Source organism: Hevea brasiliensis, chromosome 1 (genome assembly GCF_030052815.1).
Source record: "Hevea brasiliensis isolate MT/VB/25A 57/8 chromosome 1, ASM3005281v1, whole genome shotgun sequence".
Taxonomy (NCBI): Eukaryota; Viridiplantae; Streptophyta; class Magnoliopsida; order Malpighiales; family Euphorbiaceae; genus Hevea; species Hevea brasiliensis.
This window is the reverse complement of record NC_079493.1, coordinates 72,143,646-72,161,905: the sequence shown is the minus strand read 5'-3', so window position 1 is coordinate 72,161,905 and position 18,260 is coordinate 72,143,646. Positions and strand designations below refer to the sequence as shown.

The following is an 18,260-nucleotide window of genomic DNA, read 5'->3' as shown; positions in this document are numbered from 1 at the left end:
GGATGACGAACATCGGTTCTTTCAGCGGCCTAATTATGGCTCTTTTCCGATTTGCCCTCATCCCTTAAGAATTGGAAGAACCGCTTTTCATTCCGAGGAGCAAAGATCCGAGCCGCTTTGAGGACTTCCTCAGAGCCGGTGGTACCAGGGCCCTTGCTTCCGAGGCACATTACCCTCGAGTCGAGGAAAGTTTAATAGTGATGGATCTCAAGAGTCGTGCCGCCACTCAAAAGTATTCTTGTTTGGATGCGTGATCGCCGAGCCGCACCATTGGACTATTCAATTGCTCATCGCCAAGACCGCGAACTTCCGCTCTCGACTCGGCATTGGTATTTTCTATATCTCGATTCTCACGACCTTAGCGATCTCACTAACCTTTTCTTTGTGCAGGTATGGCGGGTGGTGAGGGTTCTAGGAAGCGGAAGAAGGAAAGAGAGATCTCCCAGAAGATAAAGGAGATGAAGCGTTCGGAACGACTTCAAACACCCTGGCCACGAGCCCGGGAGATACAAAGAGACCCGCCTCAACCTTCGGTCCGCCGACTCGAGCTGTCCGACCTCCTCCTAGAACGGAAGAGCAGCCTCCGACTCTTTCAGTTGTCCCAAGCACGGAAAGGGGGCCTTCTCAATCTTCTGGGAGGACCTCCTCTCGTGGCGCCCAGAAGTTAATGGAGTCTTTGAAGAATAACCGGACTGTACGGGAGAACCCCGGTTTTGCCCAAGTCTTGGGGTCTTCCATCTTTCTTCGGGAGGATCGGGACAGGCTATCCTCGAGCAGCCTTGATGACATCTTGACTCACCCATGAGTCCGAATGTGGAGTGCCCGTGAATCGGACCATGGTTTGGGAAAAGGTCCAATGTCTGTAAGGAGATCGGGAAGAAAAATCAGGAATTGGCTTCCCTCCGATCCCAACTCTCATCCGCTCGGGATTATATATCTCAAGTCGAGGGACGGGCAAAGTTCCATGAAGACAGTGGCGAACAGAATCGATTTTTGGTGAGGGACCGTGCTCTTGGGGAAGTCCAGGCGCTTCACGCCAACGAAGCTGCTCAGGTCGCCCAACTCATCGAGGAGCTTAAGGAGAAAGACGAGGAGCTTAAGGCGAAGGATGAGGAGCTTAAAGAGAAGGATGAAGAGATGGTGACAAGGATAGCCGGAGCCTATGTGAATGCTCACAAGGACCTCTTGGCCGAACTCCAGAAGCGCTACCCTGAAGAGGACTTCTCCTGGATGGCCGACCTGGCTCCTGAGGGCGACGATGAGGACAGTGGGGAGGAAGCCGAAGGTGAGAGAGAGAGTGAGCAGAATGTAAATCAGGCTGGGGGAAGCCGAATAACTTGTACAAATTATGAAATGAAATGGAATGCCTCTTTGTTCAATGAAGGGTTGTGATCGGAAAATTTTAAACCATTGTTTGTCTGAGTATTTGATTGTATGAGCACAGCAAGACAAAAATGCAATTATTAATCTAAGTATAAGAGATCGGAAAGCACAATAAACATTAGATTGGTGGGGGAAGAAATGCTGAACGGGACTTGATTAAAATTGAAAATTTAACTTGAAAACTTAAGATCGGAACCCTTATTAAACCGACCCAAAACCTTAGCTCTTAATCTTCCGAAAAGGAGATCGGCACTAAAACTGGTAAGAAAAGATCTAATGCTAGTTCACTTCATTTATCAACAGAGATCAGGGATATACCCGAGAGATCGGTAAATGATTTGAGAGATCGGCAAGGCTTTAACGAATGTTAGGACTTAGCATTGATTCAATTCCTTTTAAGGAGAGTTCGGAAATATGGTCATCTGGTAAAGAAAAATGAAGAGAAGTCGGAAATGTCATTGGCTGGCCCAGGGAGACCTAGTGCTGGGGATCGGTTTCAAAGTCTTGTTGATTTTGGGGATCGGCCAAAATATGGTGTCGACAAGCATGACCCTAAACAATTCGAATTTGCAATTGGTTCTAACACTTCTAACATTCTCCAATTGGTCACAAATGACCATTTCTCACCTCAAACCAAGTCCAACACACCATTTAATACATTCCCACATTTTTGTCTCCAAAACCCTAGATGCCAAAACCCTAGTTCATGCCATTGATCAATTCCTTAATCAAATCATTACACTAATCACATATTCAACCTTATTTAAGCTCTAATTCATGTTTAGTTTAACTAAACACTATCAAATCCAACACCCTATCAAGCTAGCCGAATTCACATATGGTCCCTCAACAAAAATTTTCTTTCCATTTAAAGTTTATTTCCAAGTTTAATAAGTTAAAAATGCAAGAATCAAACTAAAAGTGTTAAGTTTGCTTACTAACCTTACTTTGGATTTCCAAAACTTCAATTCCCTTCTTCTTTTCTTCTTTCTTTCTTGCTCAAGCTTCTTTTCAAGACTAAAAGACCAAGTTTAATTAAGGGGACTATGGGATTTATGGCTAGATCAAGTGGTTCTTCAAGCTCAAAATGAGCTTTAATGGAGGAAAATGAGGGTGAGGGAGAGAGAGGTGAGTGACGACAATGAAGAAGATGACTTCTCTTTTTTTTTTCTTTTTCTTTTCTTTTTTTTTTTTTTATGTTTTTAGTCTTATGAAAGACCATAAATTACCATAAATTTAATTTTTAATTATAATATTTATGGCATCATGCATGATGTCATGCGTGATGTCATCTCTTTTCACATTTTTCATTATCTTTTTATTTTTTTATTTATTTTTCCATTAGTTCTTTAATTTAATTTCTGATTTTGAAATTTCTTTTCTCTGATTTTATTTGATAATTAGGTCAGGAGTCAGCTCTCGGGGTCAATTGACCAAATTGCCCCTCACCGGTTCAACCCGGTTTGCAAATAATTCAATATTTTTTCCGGCTCTCTGACCTAATTATTTGACTGGCTTAATAATTCTTTTTCATGATTTTCTCTTTTCCACTGTGTTCGCAATAGTCCTAAGGACCACAGCGTCACATTTTACGGTTCAAAATTTGAGTTTAAATTGACTTCGCAATCCTTCCCGAGAAGGTTATCCATCACTGTGACTCTCGACTCATTTAACTTCTTATATGTTATTTTTCTTATTTACATTTAACTAATTGACAATTACTAATTATTTGTATTCAGGGCTTATCTAGTTATCTTAAGTGTGGTTCTAATCCCCTAAATTGTCCGGACTAACACCGGTCACCGGAATAGTGAAATATACCAGGCTATGCAAATAGGGGTGTTACATGAATAGTAGTATAAAGACACAAAGTGTAAGAACTAAATTGTATTTCCATTACTAGTAGGTCTAATAAAACATGAGTGATACCACTTAAATATGAAATAAAATTAACCTTGATGGATTGTTGAGACTTATACTCCCAACACCAATGGAGTTCATAATATATTAGTAATTTTACATGAATAGATTGTTGAATGAATAAATGTGATAAAAGTGTCATTTGGGGATTTAGGTTCCCATCAAGAGAGAAAGGAAAGATGTTTTGAATGTGAATGGTACATGAGATTAAATGAATGTGAATTGTAATTAGTATGAATATTACGATGAATGCATAAATTACCTAGAAATGTGAATTTGGAAATTATGTTTCCATTCTAAACAAAATTAGAATGCTATAAAAATATAAATGAAAAATATAATGAAATGATGAAACATATAGACTCCTAATGGTACTATGTGCCCATGTATTGCCTAGACACGTGTGTCAGATTGGATAGATTAGCATGCCAATAGGGTATTGTTTTAGCAGTACTGTGAAAGGCTTTATGCCTGTATTCATGGCTTTATGCCTGCATTCATGGCTTTATGCCAACATTCATGGCTTTTAAGCTCGATTATGTGTTATCATGGCTTTTTAGCCATACTGACTGCATACGCGGTTGACGTTCTGCGTCCCATGGTATGACGGCCCGAGGCACCGCGGTGTCCAGTGCCAACGACCCGTTATCCAGTTTAGTCAGCCTGTCATAGGTTACTTGGGCAGTGAAATTTAATAAAATAAGTGAAGAATATTAGCAATTAAAAATATCAGAAATTAAATAAAATAAATGAGTAAGATAACCTAAAATAAATTAGAATAGTTATTTATTAGAAAGAATCGAAATGAACTGGACCGATATTAAAATTTACTTATTATGAAATAATCTAATAGAACCTAGTAAGTATTGAGAAAATGCTAGAAGATTAGCAAAGAAAATTATAACATAAATAAATATTGCAAATGTGACTTATATAATAATTTAAGCATAAATTTATTATTTTTAGATTATTTTTCTTTGAACATTATTACTGTACATTAAGAAATAAACACTTCCAAAGAAAGACTAAATTAGGATAAAACATATTAAATTTTAGAAACCGCATGTGAAGTATAAATAAATCTTAATTATTCGAATTATGTTTTGTTTCTATCTTTATTTGTATACGTTATTTCTTATTATATTATTGCACCACTAAGCAGTAATGCTTAGCGCAATGGATTTATTTCCTCATGCTGGTACTTTGACTGAGATTTTTGGAGTCCAGATCTACAGAAGTATCAAAAGTATTCAAGTTGTCACCTCCTCAGCAATGCATGTAGATAGGGCTCACAAAAGTTATTTTATGTATTTATAATTAGTTATCATGTTTAAATATAAATTATGAAATTGTAATTAATTTGTGTATTATGTAAATTGTAAATTATGTAATTAATGGAAATTTAAAATTTTTGATATATGAAATGAGCATGAATGAATATGCATGGTAATGAATAAGAATCGAAATGTATGGACACTATCAGAAATGATGATGCATGAAATGATGAGATGATTATGAGAATTATAGATGAGATTTTTTTTTAAAATATTATTGAAAATTTCAAACAGATGAATAGTGAAATACGTCAAACGTTAATAAAATAGGGGAAACTCTGTTAGTGTCTCCGTCGAAAAATAATTAATATTAAAAGATAATAACTTGAAAATGATTAAAGGAATAAAGTAAGTAAGATAGGGTGCTCCAGCACCGAATGTAGCACACTTTGCTCGGCTACACTGTAATCGGGTGAGGGGTGTTACATATCATTTGACCCCAAAACACTCATTTAGCCATATCTCCCACTAGGAAGCTCTAACTAGGATAAGCCATACTGATCTGGAACCCTAAGAAATAGGGCTCCAGCTTTGTTTTAGACTTGTTCATCAAATTATGAACATAAGAACCCTAAAATGGGAGTCAAAGTTTCTGACCTGAACATGAATCCTGGTAAAATAGGATACATGAGTCCAGGCCAGTGATTTGGCCATAATTAATTCTACAAAACGTCAAAAGTTGTAATAAAAATTTCTGAGTGACTATAAGACATAGGGTAACAACTTCTATGAAGAACCTTAGGCCTAAAAATCACTATAACATGACTAATTAATTAGACAAAGATAGACTCTAGAAATTGCTTATTTTTGGATCTTGAGAAAGGTTCATAAAATAACTTAGCATATGATATGAAATAAAATAGAATACTTTGTTAAGTATAAAAATGACATGAATTAATGAAACTATAGGTATGAAATAACATTATTTTGCCCAAAGTACACCTAGACTCATTTATATAGCTTGGATCGATTGGTATACCAATTAGGGACTACATATTGTAGTACTGCCCACAGGGATAATCATTGACAGACAATATATATTTAAGATGATTGTTCTACTGGCTTTATACCTGCTCGATGGCCATAGTGCCAATTTTCATTATTACTGGCTTATGCCTGCTTGTTGGCCTTATGTCTGATATGACCATTGTATGCTGGGTAGACATACGAATGTCTGACTAGTATACTCCTGTGTATCCAGTCTTTATAGTCTGTCATTGGTTATTTGGGCATAGATAAAAGCAATAAATCTTAAATATAAATAAGTACATGAGAAAATTATTAATATGAATTTTATAAGACTGAATATAAGATATATGCACCGAAAAGATCCCTATTAGACTTCCAAAGTTCTAGAAAACATGTAAAAGATTTTGAATACATGAAAATTGATATTTATTTATAAGGTTATATGTGAAATAATTATTTTAAATTGTTTAGTTTTTTTTTTCCTTATTTATGCACCACTAAGCGTTATGCTTAGCGCGTTGGTTCTTACCACACGTAGGTACTGGAGAGCAGCAACAGTAGTGACGGGACTTGGACCAGATCTGCTATAGTGTGGGTTGTCACCTCATCAGTCATTTTGGTAGGGCTCATGTATATATTATATTTTGCATTTTGGTATTGTATATAATTAAATGATGTAAATAATTTTGGATTATATATAAATTGTAAATTATTGTATATGTAAACTTTATGCGAATGAAATGTAATTTATTTTCTTGAAATTGATATGAGCATGAGAAATGATATGATAAATGAATAGACGAAATGATATAAATTGTTTTAACAGGTATCAGTAAAACCCACCATGCACTAATTTAAAATAGAAGAGACTCTGTCTGGGTCTCTATAAAAATAAGATGTGATAAAAAAAAAATTTCTATGCATAAGAAAATATAATTAAATAGATAATTAAATTAACATTGTACACGACAAGACAGTACAGGGCGCTTCAGCACCGAATGTAGCACGCCTTGTTCGGCTACCTTATAGATGGGTGAGGGGTGTTACACAAACAAAAACATATTTATTCTTATATGCATCTTTAACACATCATAGCACACATATGAACCTATAACTATTTCCTTGGTACGTGAACCCTAAGTTTTCACGAGAAATTCCCATTAATAACAGGGATTTTGATATTGAAAAGTGGTGGGTGTTACATGCATATCAAGTAAAAGATCCACCCATATCTTTGATTGTATCCTTGAGAGAGAGCAAACCTAGAGAATGGTAGGGATACAAAAGGAAAGCAGATAAAAATAAATAGAAAACATTGTCGTTTTGAAGGATAGCCATCGGTAAAAAAGTAAAGTAAACACATGAAGGAAGATCACATCAAATACAACAGAATTGGCTATGAAAAGGAAAAAAAAAACAAGATGGCCAAACGCTTAAAGCATGTAACATAAGGTTAAAATTGTAATTCAATTTCTCTAAATCAATTGTGAATGCACTGTCATAAGGAGATTTAGTTTTAATGTATTTATCGCATTTAATGTTGTCTCTTATGTATAATTTATATGCTATAAATAGGGTTTCATTTAACTCTATAGTAATTATCATTTTAGATTGTCTGTATGATAAAACTAAAGAATTGCCCGTGTTAATGCATGTGGCTATTAATAATTTTAATATATAAATAATCTTAATTTACACATATTTTTTAATTTTAATATATAGAGATTAAATAATATCTTTATTTTTTATTAATTATTTTATATTTTATGTTTTATATATTTATTTTATTAATTAAATATTATTTCATATTATTTATTAATTTTTTATCTCAAAATTTTCAATAAAAATTTCATAATAAAAATAATAAAAATATAATAATATAATAGGAACATTGCTTAAAAATATAATTATTTTTTATGTATTTTATTTTTATTAATTAAATATTATTTTATATTTTTTATTATTTTTTATTTCTTAAATTTTTTAATAAATTTTTTTTATTAAAAATAATAAAAATATAATAACAATATTAATTTTAAAATTGATTCAATTATATAATTATTTTTATTATTTTAAATATTAAAATTTTATTATATAGACGAAAAAAGTAAAAAAGAACTAAACTAAAAACTTGGTATGCTAATGCTATAGGCAATATTTTACGACAATATCATGCAAGATAATAGCATGTATCAACCTAAACCACCAACAATACCACGTGTTAATACAACGCCACGTGGAATACAATCTGCTCGATAAAGGTTCTGTTAATTTTATAATAGCTAACATATAATTATAACAAAAAAAAAAAAAGAAGAAGAAATATCCTGCCTGGCAGACGGGTTGGCAGGCAGCCAGCCTCTATTGAGCTCGTGACGTTCTAAGTACTGAATATCACAATTCTCAATCAAGAAATCCCTATTTTGAAAACCCTAAATCTAAACACCATTCTCTGGCCAGGGTTTGGCACAGAAATGGAATTCCAACAAGAGCAAGAAAATAGCAAGAAGAAGAAGAAGACGAGAGATTTGCCCAACTTGTCGGAATGCCACTCTTGCGGCTTTCGATTCGATTCTTGCACCGGTAAGAACAGACTCCAAACCCTATACAGTGAATGGCGTATTGTCCTCCTCTGTAAAATTTGCTTTGCTCGCGTCGAGTCCTCCCAACTTTGTTCTTACTGTTTCAAAGGTTCGTCTGATAATTGCTTTCATTGTTGTGAATGTAAACGCATTATACACAAATCTTGCTTCTTTGATTATGCCAGTGTTGCTCCTTGCTCTTTTTCTTCTTCTAATTTTTCCGTTTGCGTCGATTGTTGGGTCCCCAAATCCCTTGCTGCCAAAAGGGCATCTTTTAGGCCTAGCAAGAGGAAGAATTCTGCGGTTTTGGGTTTTGGGGATGGCCGGAATATGTTGCCTGAGGATGGGGTTGGGGATGCCAATTCTGCTGTGCACAGGAAGATTGAGGCCGCTGCTAAGGCTAGAGAGTTGGCTGTGGAGAAGGCTTTAGCTGCAAGAAGGGCGGCTGAGTTGGCTACCAGTGCTTCGGATTCCATGACTGCCGGAGATGATAATGGCATTCCTGCTACTGGCATTCCTGCTACTGGCATTGATGATGTAGAGTTGGCTTTGCAGTTGCATCGAGCAATTAATAGCTCACCCAGGATTTTAAGGAATTTGTGCTCTGTCAATTCCTGTTGCTTGGCCGTTCGTAAATCATTGGATAGTTCTGGTAAAAGTGTTTCTGACCCTTCCGTTTGTGTTAGGGTTTCAGGTTATGGTTCTTCAATAAATATGGATTATTTGGAATCTAATGGAATTGATGATGCTTGGATTAGACAAAATGCTAAAAATTCTAATGTTGAAGTGCGGCTCAAGGAGGGAGAAGGAAGCTGTTCGGATAGAGTGATGAACTCTGAGTCTCAATCATGTGGGAAGGGGAATGGGCCAGTGGTGCCTGCAGATGAAAGATACAATGGAAAGCCTGCTGGATACTTGGTAAAGTACAATAGGAGAGCTCCTGCAGATGAAAGATACCATGGGGAGGCTGATCGATATTTATTCAAGTATACTAGGAGAAAAAATGCAGAAGAAAAACGCCATGGAAAGCCTGATCGATATTTGTTTAAGTATACTAGGAGAAAACCTGCAGATGAAAAACACCATGGAGAGCCTGATCGATGTTTGACAAAGTGTAGTAGGAGAACACCTCCACATGTAAAACACCATGGAGGGCTTGATCGATATTTGTTTAAGTATACTAGGAGAACACTTGCAGATGAAAGATTCCATGGAAATTTTGACAGATATTTGATAAAGTATACTAGGAGAAAGTTAAACCAGAGATCAATTCCAGATGGTAGGTCCAATTGCTTTTGTGAAGGTTCACTCCATGAAACTCAGGCTTTGGCAGTTGGACTAATCCTGAGCTGTTCCAAGGAATCAATAAGGATCTCTAGTGCTTCACTGCAGGCTCATCCTTTTGTTATGCACGCTTCTGCTTGTTCAAGTGACATGTCTGGAGACAAATCTTAGGGGCACTCATCAACAGGTAGTTGAAAAATATTGCGAAACTTGCATTCTTTTTCTTGTCTTTGAAGTTAGAACAATTCTGTGCTTTCATTATGATTGGTGATGAATACAACTTATATACAAAAAGAGAAAATATATAAGTATAAAATATGTAATTGTGTCAAAAATTAATTTTAATTTTGTCTCTTATTTCAAACTTCTGTTGAATGTTGTATCTGTGTTTCTTTTTTATTTCTATACATAGGTTTTAGCTTGAGGTTTGTGCTTTTGGTTTTCTGGGCAGGCATCTAAAAAATTAGTGGTCTTATCTATTGGAAGTACATATTTGATAAACACCATAGCGACAGTGCCTTCTTCCAAATTCTCTGCACTGTTATGCAGTTTCCTGCCATAATAGGTACATGTTACAATGCAACCATGCAAAAAAGATTTTAACAGCTATTTCCACTTACTTGATTTAAAAAATTGTACATCTTTTTGTGTTGGGCCGTTTTGCAGTCTTGAAAGAGGAGCAAGGTTTGCTTACTGATTTAGTCATTGTTAAGTTTGGGTTGAATCATTTTTAGTTTGAATATTTATTTTACAATTTATGGGCTAATTTGTAAGAGGGTAAGGATCATGAGTTTTTAGTTTTCTGTTAAGGGTACACCAGGGAAAGCACTGTTATTCCAATATTGATTTTCATGAATTCAACCATGCATTCAATTTGAGAAATTTTGCCCCCTTTTTTAACCCCTTAATCTTTTATGCATTGGAAGGTCAACTAGTTAAAATTCTATTCTTGTGGTTAATAAAAACTTGTTATGAGTTTTGATACAGATGATCTTTGTTGCAAATAGTCATACAAAATTATTCTTGAATGGCTTAGGCAAGTGCCAGTAGATATCTGAATAGCAAAATGTTTTTGAAATTGTTTTCTAGATGTCAGAAATCATTTCCTTGTCCAATTTCTGTTCAAGATTGTGCCCATTTCTCTTATCAAGATCCTTGGCCTTCCCCTCTTGAATTGGTAATCCCAACATATTGCGAGTACTCCAAGACTGCTTAATTCCATAGATCTTGTTTTGCATACCTTGAATCGATTCCTCCAACTTTTCTACTTTCTCTTGAAATAACTTCTAAAATTTTTTCAATTTTTATTCCATCAACTCTTCCTGTCTTTTTAATTTTCTGCCGATAATTTCAAGCACTCCATTAAGAAGCTTTTATTTCAAAGATTGTACTTTCATGACTGACTTGAAGAAAGGCTATGATAGTATCTCCTAAACACCCTGATCGTTGTGACACCAGAATAGGAGAAGAAAAAAAAAAGATAGGGAAATATTTATTCCCAGGAAAATTGAGGAAGAATTAGTGAAAAGAGAATAAGCAGAATAGTTTTTGAAAAAAGAAAGATTGGAGAAAGAAATGGAAGAGTAGAGACTTACCCCCTATTTGGAAACTTGGAAACTAGAATTTTACAGGTGTTTGGAATGAAAGAATTCAATTCTTTTTAATTAAAAAAAAAATCATTTTAAAAGAAATAAATATCAAACATGATTGTGTGAGGATTCAATTGCATTCTTTTATTGCAAATGGTTTATTCTAAAGGAAGCCTTTGGAAGATGACTAGAGAGAAACAAAGAGAGAAATTGAGAGGTAGAATGATATAATTCCTGATATTTTCTTTGGATTTTCAAGAATTTCAAGAAAGAAAAAGAAATTCAAGAAAGAAAAAAGAAGAACAATAGAAAGAAATCTCGATTCCAAGAAAAGAAGATGTGAGTAAAGAAGCTGACACAGAGAGATTTCATAAATGGGAGAGAATAGACTTGTATTTCTGTGGATCAAATAAGCAATTACAATATTCAGTACCAAAATATCCCAACTAAACAGCGATACAATGACCAAAGAAGGAAAACACTAGGGGAAATACCCACTGTATCAAGCACAGCTGATAGAAAACAAATAAATAACTTCTCTGCTCTTTACCCTTATTCTAATACTCTATTTATAATACCCTAAGTATTGCCTACTCATCGGTTACCGTTACTCCTTCCTAGTTGTATTTCCATGCCTTTTTGCATTAGATGCCTCTGGAAACTTTTCTACATTGCTAGCTTCATTCCTCACTCTTCTAGAATACACTCTTAAAGGTTCAGGCCCATTAATCAAAATTTTCTCTGTATCAATAGCCACCCCTTCAAGCAAAGCCTTGTCCAAAAGGCGAAAATGAGGAAATTGATTGCGAAAATTTCCATTTGATGAGAACCCAAGGAATCAAAGTGTCCTAATGAGAAATAGAACTTCATTGAAGCACTTCCTCAGCGTCAAACGTGTTCTGATGAGCTGCCATATCCGTAGGTAGTGGCAAAACCACAACAATAGGTCCCAAAGCTTTTTTGAGCTGAGAGACATGAAAAAACGAGTGGATGCAACCACCCTGAGGTAATTGGAGATGATAGACGACCGAACAAATTAAGAAAAGGCCCATAAAATGAGCAGCAAGCTTTGAATTGATTCGATTGGAAATAGAGAGTTGACAATATGGACTGAATTTAAGAAACACTGAATTACCAACATCAAATTGAACATCACGTCGATGCTTGTTTGCTGCCTTAGTCATGTTCTGTTGAGCATGCTGCAAATTACATTGCAGGTGGCATAAAATCTCATCCTTATCAGCCAATTTGTTAGCAACTACTTAAACCTTGATTTTTCCTGTTAAAAACCGACACAAGGTTGGAGGAGGCCTCCCATATCTAGTTTCAAATGGCGTTCGACTAGCAGTGGTATGAAAACTAGTCTTATACCAGTACTCAGCCCAACTCAACCATTTGCTCCAATGCTTGGGTTGTTTAGAAGAGAAACACAACAAGTATGTTTACAAGGTACGATTTAAAACCTTTGTTTGCCTATCAGATTTAGGGTGGTATACTATGCTTATACACCAACTTAGTACCCTGGAGATAAAAGAGCTCTTGTAAAAAATGATTGAGGAAAATGGGATCTCGATCATTAACCATAGAAAGAGGCATGCCATGGAGGCGCACAATTTCTTTAGCAAATATAATAGCAACTGTTCTGGTTGTGAAAGGATGTTTTAATCCCAAAAAAATGTCCATATTTAAATGAGCGATCAGTGACAACCAAGATGCAATTGAAGCCATTGGAGCTAGACAACCTAGTAATGAAATCTAATGAGTGAGGAAGGGACAATGGCTGCAGCAACCCTCCAAGACTAAGAGTTTGATACTTATGTCATTGAGATACGGAACATTCAGCAACAAAATGTTGAACACTTCACACCATGTCCTTCCAATATAGACTGGCAACAAGGCGTTTATATGTGCGAAATGCCTCGGAATGACCACCTATTGGCGTAGCATGAAATTTCTCAAGCAGATGTGGAATCCATTTTGAATCAGCGGGAATGACCAAATGAGCTTTGTTGAATAAGCGATTCTGGACTAATACAAAATGAGGATGAGTGCTACCTTGCATAAGAACCTGAATAATCTACTTTCAAAAAGGATCCAATAAAAGTTCCCCTTCCAATTTCTTAAAATCAGTCCAATAAGGTCGAGAAATTACTGAATATTCCATATCATCATAACAACGGGATTGAGCATCAGCAGCTTGATTCATAGTCCTTGGCTTATAGACAATATCGGATTCATAACCCAATAACTTGGCTATCCATTGCTGCTCATTTGAGAGGCAATTAATTGATTAAGTAAATGTCGTAAACTATGGTGGTTTGTCTGAACAATAAACTTTCATCCCATCAAATATGGACACCATTGATGATGGCAAGAACCAGAGCCATCAGCTCTTTCTCATAAACAGATTTAGACAAGGAGCATTTTGATAAAGCTTTGCTGTAGTAAGCTATAAGTCGCTGTTCTTGCATGAGGACTGCCCCAAGACCTTTGCTCGAAGCATCACATTCCACTATAAATGGTGTTAGAATTATGATTCAAAATTTTAGTAATATTTGAAGAGACATTTTTCTAATTTGAGTAGGATAAATATTACTCAATAGGATAGAGGAATATTTCTTACATAAAGTAGAACTCTTATTTTAGTGTTATTCCTAAATTGAGTGGGACTTCTAATCAGATAAGGATTGAAGGAATTAACACTATAAATAGGAGAATAATAGAAAATGTTATTTGGCTTTTGCCCATTGAAGAGAATGGCTTTCAGCTTATGAAGTGAGGCTGTCGTTCATTGTAGAGAGGGGCCTTGCCAATTGCTGCGGATTTGGCTCTGCCTATTGATGAGGGGATTTTGCTCATTGCAGTGGAGAGAGGCTTCGGTCTAAGGTAGAGTAAGGACATAGAATTTAAGAGCAAGGGATTTTTGTCCATTGATGGGAGGGCTCTTGCCCATATAGTTGAAGACACCCTTTGTGGTGTAGTGTTGTAATAGTAAATATATCAAGTTATGTCTAAAGGAGACTGAGAGGAACTAATATATTTACTATGAGCAGTTTAATGTTATATGAGTTCTCTTGGGTGTAATTGGGTTGATGGGTAGTATAGTTTTGAGCTTGCAATGATGATTTATTATTGTTGATAGTGGAAGATGGCATGTTCATGGATGTAACGCTATGTTGAGAGGGTGAACCATGTAAATATTGGTGTTTTATATATTTGCTTTATTTTTTTACAGTTTACACGCTTCCGCAGTGCATAATAAATTGGTATCAGAGCATGGAATGATCTTGGTGAGTTTGGTTGAAAGTAGAGTTATCGCGAGATGTGGAAAGTCGCACATGCAACAATGGTGATGGTGGAGAATTGAATTTAAGGTGGAGCTCCTAATGCAAAATTAAAAAAGTTGATAATGTGAAGATTTTTTGAAGAAAGAAGCATGTTACATCCAAGATGAAGATTTAAGAGATTAATGATTTGAAGGGTTCAAGCTTAAGCATAGAGATGTAATGATTGAAGGCACCCAAGAATTTGAGGTATGCAATGGTTGATGGATTTTGAATCAAGGTGGAGATTGCTAGAATTATGACTCAAAATCCTAGTAAGATTTGAAAAGACCTTTTCCTAATTTGAGTAGGATAAATATTCCTCAATCAGATAGAGGAATATTTCTTATATAAAGTACAACTTTTGTTTTAGTGTTATTCCTAAATTGAGTGGGACTCCTAATCAGATAAGGATTCAGGGAATTAACACTATAAATAGGAGAATGATGGAAAATATTATTTAGCTTTTGTCCATTAAAGAGAATGACTTTCAGCTCATGGAGTGAGGCTATTGCCCATTGTAGAGAGGGGCTTTGTCAATTGCTGTGGATTTGGCTCTGTTCATTGATGAGGGGATTTTGCCCATTGCAGTGGAGAGAGGCTTCGGTCTTAGGTAGAGTAAGGACATAGAATTCAAGAGGAAGGGATTCTTGTCCATTTATGAGAGGGCTTTTGCCCATATAGTTGAATACACCCTTTGTGGTGTAGTGTTATAATAGTAAATATATCTGATTATGTCTAGAGGAGACTGAGAGAAACTAACTAATATATTTACTATGAGCAGTTTAATGTTATATGGGTTCTCTTAGGTGTAATTGGGTTAATGGGTAGTATAGCTTTGAATTTGTAATGATGATTTATTATTGTTGATAGTGGAAGATTTCATGCCCATGGATATAACCCTATGTTGAGAGGGTGAACAACGTAAATATTGGTGTTTTTTGTTTTTACTTTATTTCTTTGCAGTTTACACACTTCCGCAGTGCACAACAAATAGTTTAGAGAAATTGGGCATTGCCAATTCTGGTGTGGAAATAATCGCCCATTGGAGACTTTCACAAGCTTGTTGTGCTGCCAGAGGCCATGAAAAAGTTTGCTGGTGGTCTTTGCAAAGAAGCTGGGTGAGAGGAGAAACGATCTTGCCATAATCCTTTATGAAATGTCGGTAATAATCGGTAAGCTCTAAAAATCCATAAATGACTTTGACGGACTTAGGTCGAGGCCGTCACAAGATAGGACTAATTTTTCTTGGGTCCATGGTGACTCCATCCTAAAAAATGAGATGACCCAAGTATTCAAGTTGGAGTTGGCCAAGCAAGCTCTTCTTATTTGCTTTGAATTGACTGCTCTGTAATAACTCCAAAATCACTTGGAGATGACTGAGATGGTCTTGCCAAGTAAGGGCACAAAATTTGCAAAGATATGGCCGAAACAAGTTTGAAATGTTGTTAGGGCATTGGTTAACCCAAACGGCATGTCCAAGAATTGATAGTGGCTGGAGTGAGTATGGAAAGCAGTTTTAGGAACATCGGCATCTTTCACACGAATTTGGTGATAACCTGAACGCAAATTTATCTTGGAAAAAAATTTTGCACCATGTAATTCATCAAGCATTTCCTGAATAATTGCGATGGGGTAATTATCTAGAATAGTCACCTTGTTGATAACACGATAGTCAACACAGAATCTCCAACTACAGTCCTTTTGAACCAACAAAATCATACTAGAAAATGGGCTTGAACTGGGATGAATGATTCTATCTGCCAACATTTGATTCACCTATTTTCAATTTCATCCTTCAGATTGTGACCATATGGATAAGGCCTCACATTGACTAAACTCGAACTAGGCATTAAAGGAATATTGTGATCAGTATCTCTAAAAGGTTGAAGAGTCGTGGTTTCTTCAAATAGAGACTGATAATAAGTGAGAAGGGCCCGGAGTTCCTATTGTTGAATAGAAGATAGGGCCTAATCAAACATAGCAATATTAGATGCAGATAATTCCCATACAAAGCATAGTAATAAATATCATGTAATTTAGATAAAGATGAAATAGAGACAGAAGCCTTAGTAAGAGCTGGATCATCAGAAAGAGTAACCCAGTTACCCAAATGGCGAAAATTCATTGGCATGTTGGGCTAGTTGATATTGACATTAAGGGTTTGTAACCATTCCATGCTGAGAATGATATCAATGCCCCCAAGAGAAAAAAAGAAACAATCTATCCTAACGTGAATACCATTCAACTAGATTTGAAGATTTCTACAAATGCGATGCCCATCTGCCAATTTCACCCCAAATTTAGGTGTAGAGTCAATTGGCAACTGAAGCAAAGAAACCAATTGAGAAGCAATAAAATTATGAGAAGAACCACTGTCAATCATGATAGTAATTGGATGACCCTGCACAAACCCTTTGAATTCCATGTTTTTTGAGGGCTAGAAATCCCTCCAACAAAATCAAAAGGTAATTCCAGCAAAGAAAAATGACTTGCATCTACTGATGGCAGAGCAGGAGAAGAAGGAAGTGCATTAATGACGTCCAAGCCAAATCTGGAGGAACTTCCTCATCATCGGCGACAATCAAGGCACGAATGTGTTTATTAGGGTATAGCCATGCGTAGGGCTATAAGACTATCTACATCAACAACCAAGCCCTTTGGCCTTTATATCTAAGAATTCTTGATTAGAGAGATGGCGAGTGCCTCATGGTCGAGAAGCACTGGAAGTTTCTTTCAGAGGCATCTGTTGCAGAATAATGATTTTTCCAAAAGACTTGAAGATCACTTCTAGTTTTTTGTAATCCTAAAATCCTACTACCAATATTTGTTAGGTGCAATTGTATGTCTCGCCTTGATTTAAGGAGATTTGATTTGAAACAAGTAAGTTTAACTTTTTGTAACAGATATGACCATATTCTTAGTTCTACTTTTTGCTGCCATATAAGCAGCCTAATCTAATGAAATCAGTGGGTGAATTTTTCTGCATTTTCAATCTTATGTGTGTGAGATAGAGAACCTCTGGTTATGTGAGTTTCTTTGTGTGGTTGCTATGAGAAAACTCCAATAGCATCGAAGTTGGAGGGTAAAGAAGTCGAGGAGCAATATTGTGTGCAATATTTGGGCCTTTAAGAGGAAACTTGTTAGGAGCTGATGACCCACTGGACTTAGTAAAAGGTGGGCCAGAGGAAGAACAAGCTAATGGAGTGTAAGTGGACTTAGGGCCTGGTCCATACACTTGTTGCCATCGTCCAGTAGCGTCCTTGGCTGCCGACAAATAAGGAATAGACGGAGTATGAAGTTCTTTCTCAATTTCGCGAGCCAATTGCATGATGTGAAATATGTTTGTAGCATCTTGAGAATGAATTCGAGCTCTAATATTATCTCGTTATCCATTGAGAAAGAAGCCAGTATAGTGATGGGCAGCCAAATTAGAGACTAATCAATTGCTTTTACTCCTTCCCACCTGTATTTCGATGCCTTTTTGCATTAGATGCCTCTGGAAACTTTTCTACCTTGCTAGCTTCATTCCTCACTCTTCTGGAATAAACTCTTAAAGATCATGGTCCATTAACTGAATTTCGCTCTGTATCAAAGAAGAAGAAGAGAGATACTTTTCGTACCAATTAGTCAGATGAGGGTTTTGACACCAAAGAGAAAAGAAACAGGAGTAGAAGAGAGAACTAGGGAAAGAAATAAAGAAATAGGAAGAAGGATCAGAGAAAAGAGTATAAGAAGAACAAGAAAGGTCTGAAACCCTAAAACCCTAAAATAGAGTCTGGGATCAAGAATTAGAGCATTAAGGAAGTAGAAAGAAAGAATCAAGAAGAGAAGAACAGGAAAAGGAGAGAAGAAGATCAGAAAGAAAAACTTGGA

The 18,260-nt window shown here is 36.0% G+C and overlaps 1 protein-coding gene across 3 annotated transcripts; it reads left to right on the top strand.

The window, feature by feature from the left end:
* Positions 1–7,912: 7,912 nt before the first annotated feature.
* Positions 7,913–10,349, top strand: LOC110654820 (uncharacterized). 3 transcript variants are annotated; one of them, XM_021810940.2, is made up of 2 exons: positions 7,913–9,659; positions 9,924–10,349. In XM_021810940.2, exon 1 carries the CDS (start codon positions 8,081–8,083, stop codon positions 9,641–9,643), a length of 1,563 nt encoding a protein of 520 aa, XP_021666632.2. In that variant the 5' UTR covers positions 7,913–8,080; the 3' UTR covers positions 9,644–9,659; positions 9,924–10,349. The 3 variants fall into 3 exon arrangements, with proteins under 3 accessions (XP_021666632.2, XP_021666633.2, XP_021666634.2); XM_021810941.2 differs by lacking the exon at positions 9,924–10,349 and having other exon boundaries at positions 7,913–8,189; positions 8,455–9,840; XM_021810942.2 differs by lacking the exon at positions 9,924–10,349 and having other exon boundaries at positions 8,150–8,297; positions 8,455–9,840.
* Positions 10,350–18,260: the final 7,911 nt, after the last annotated feature.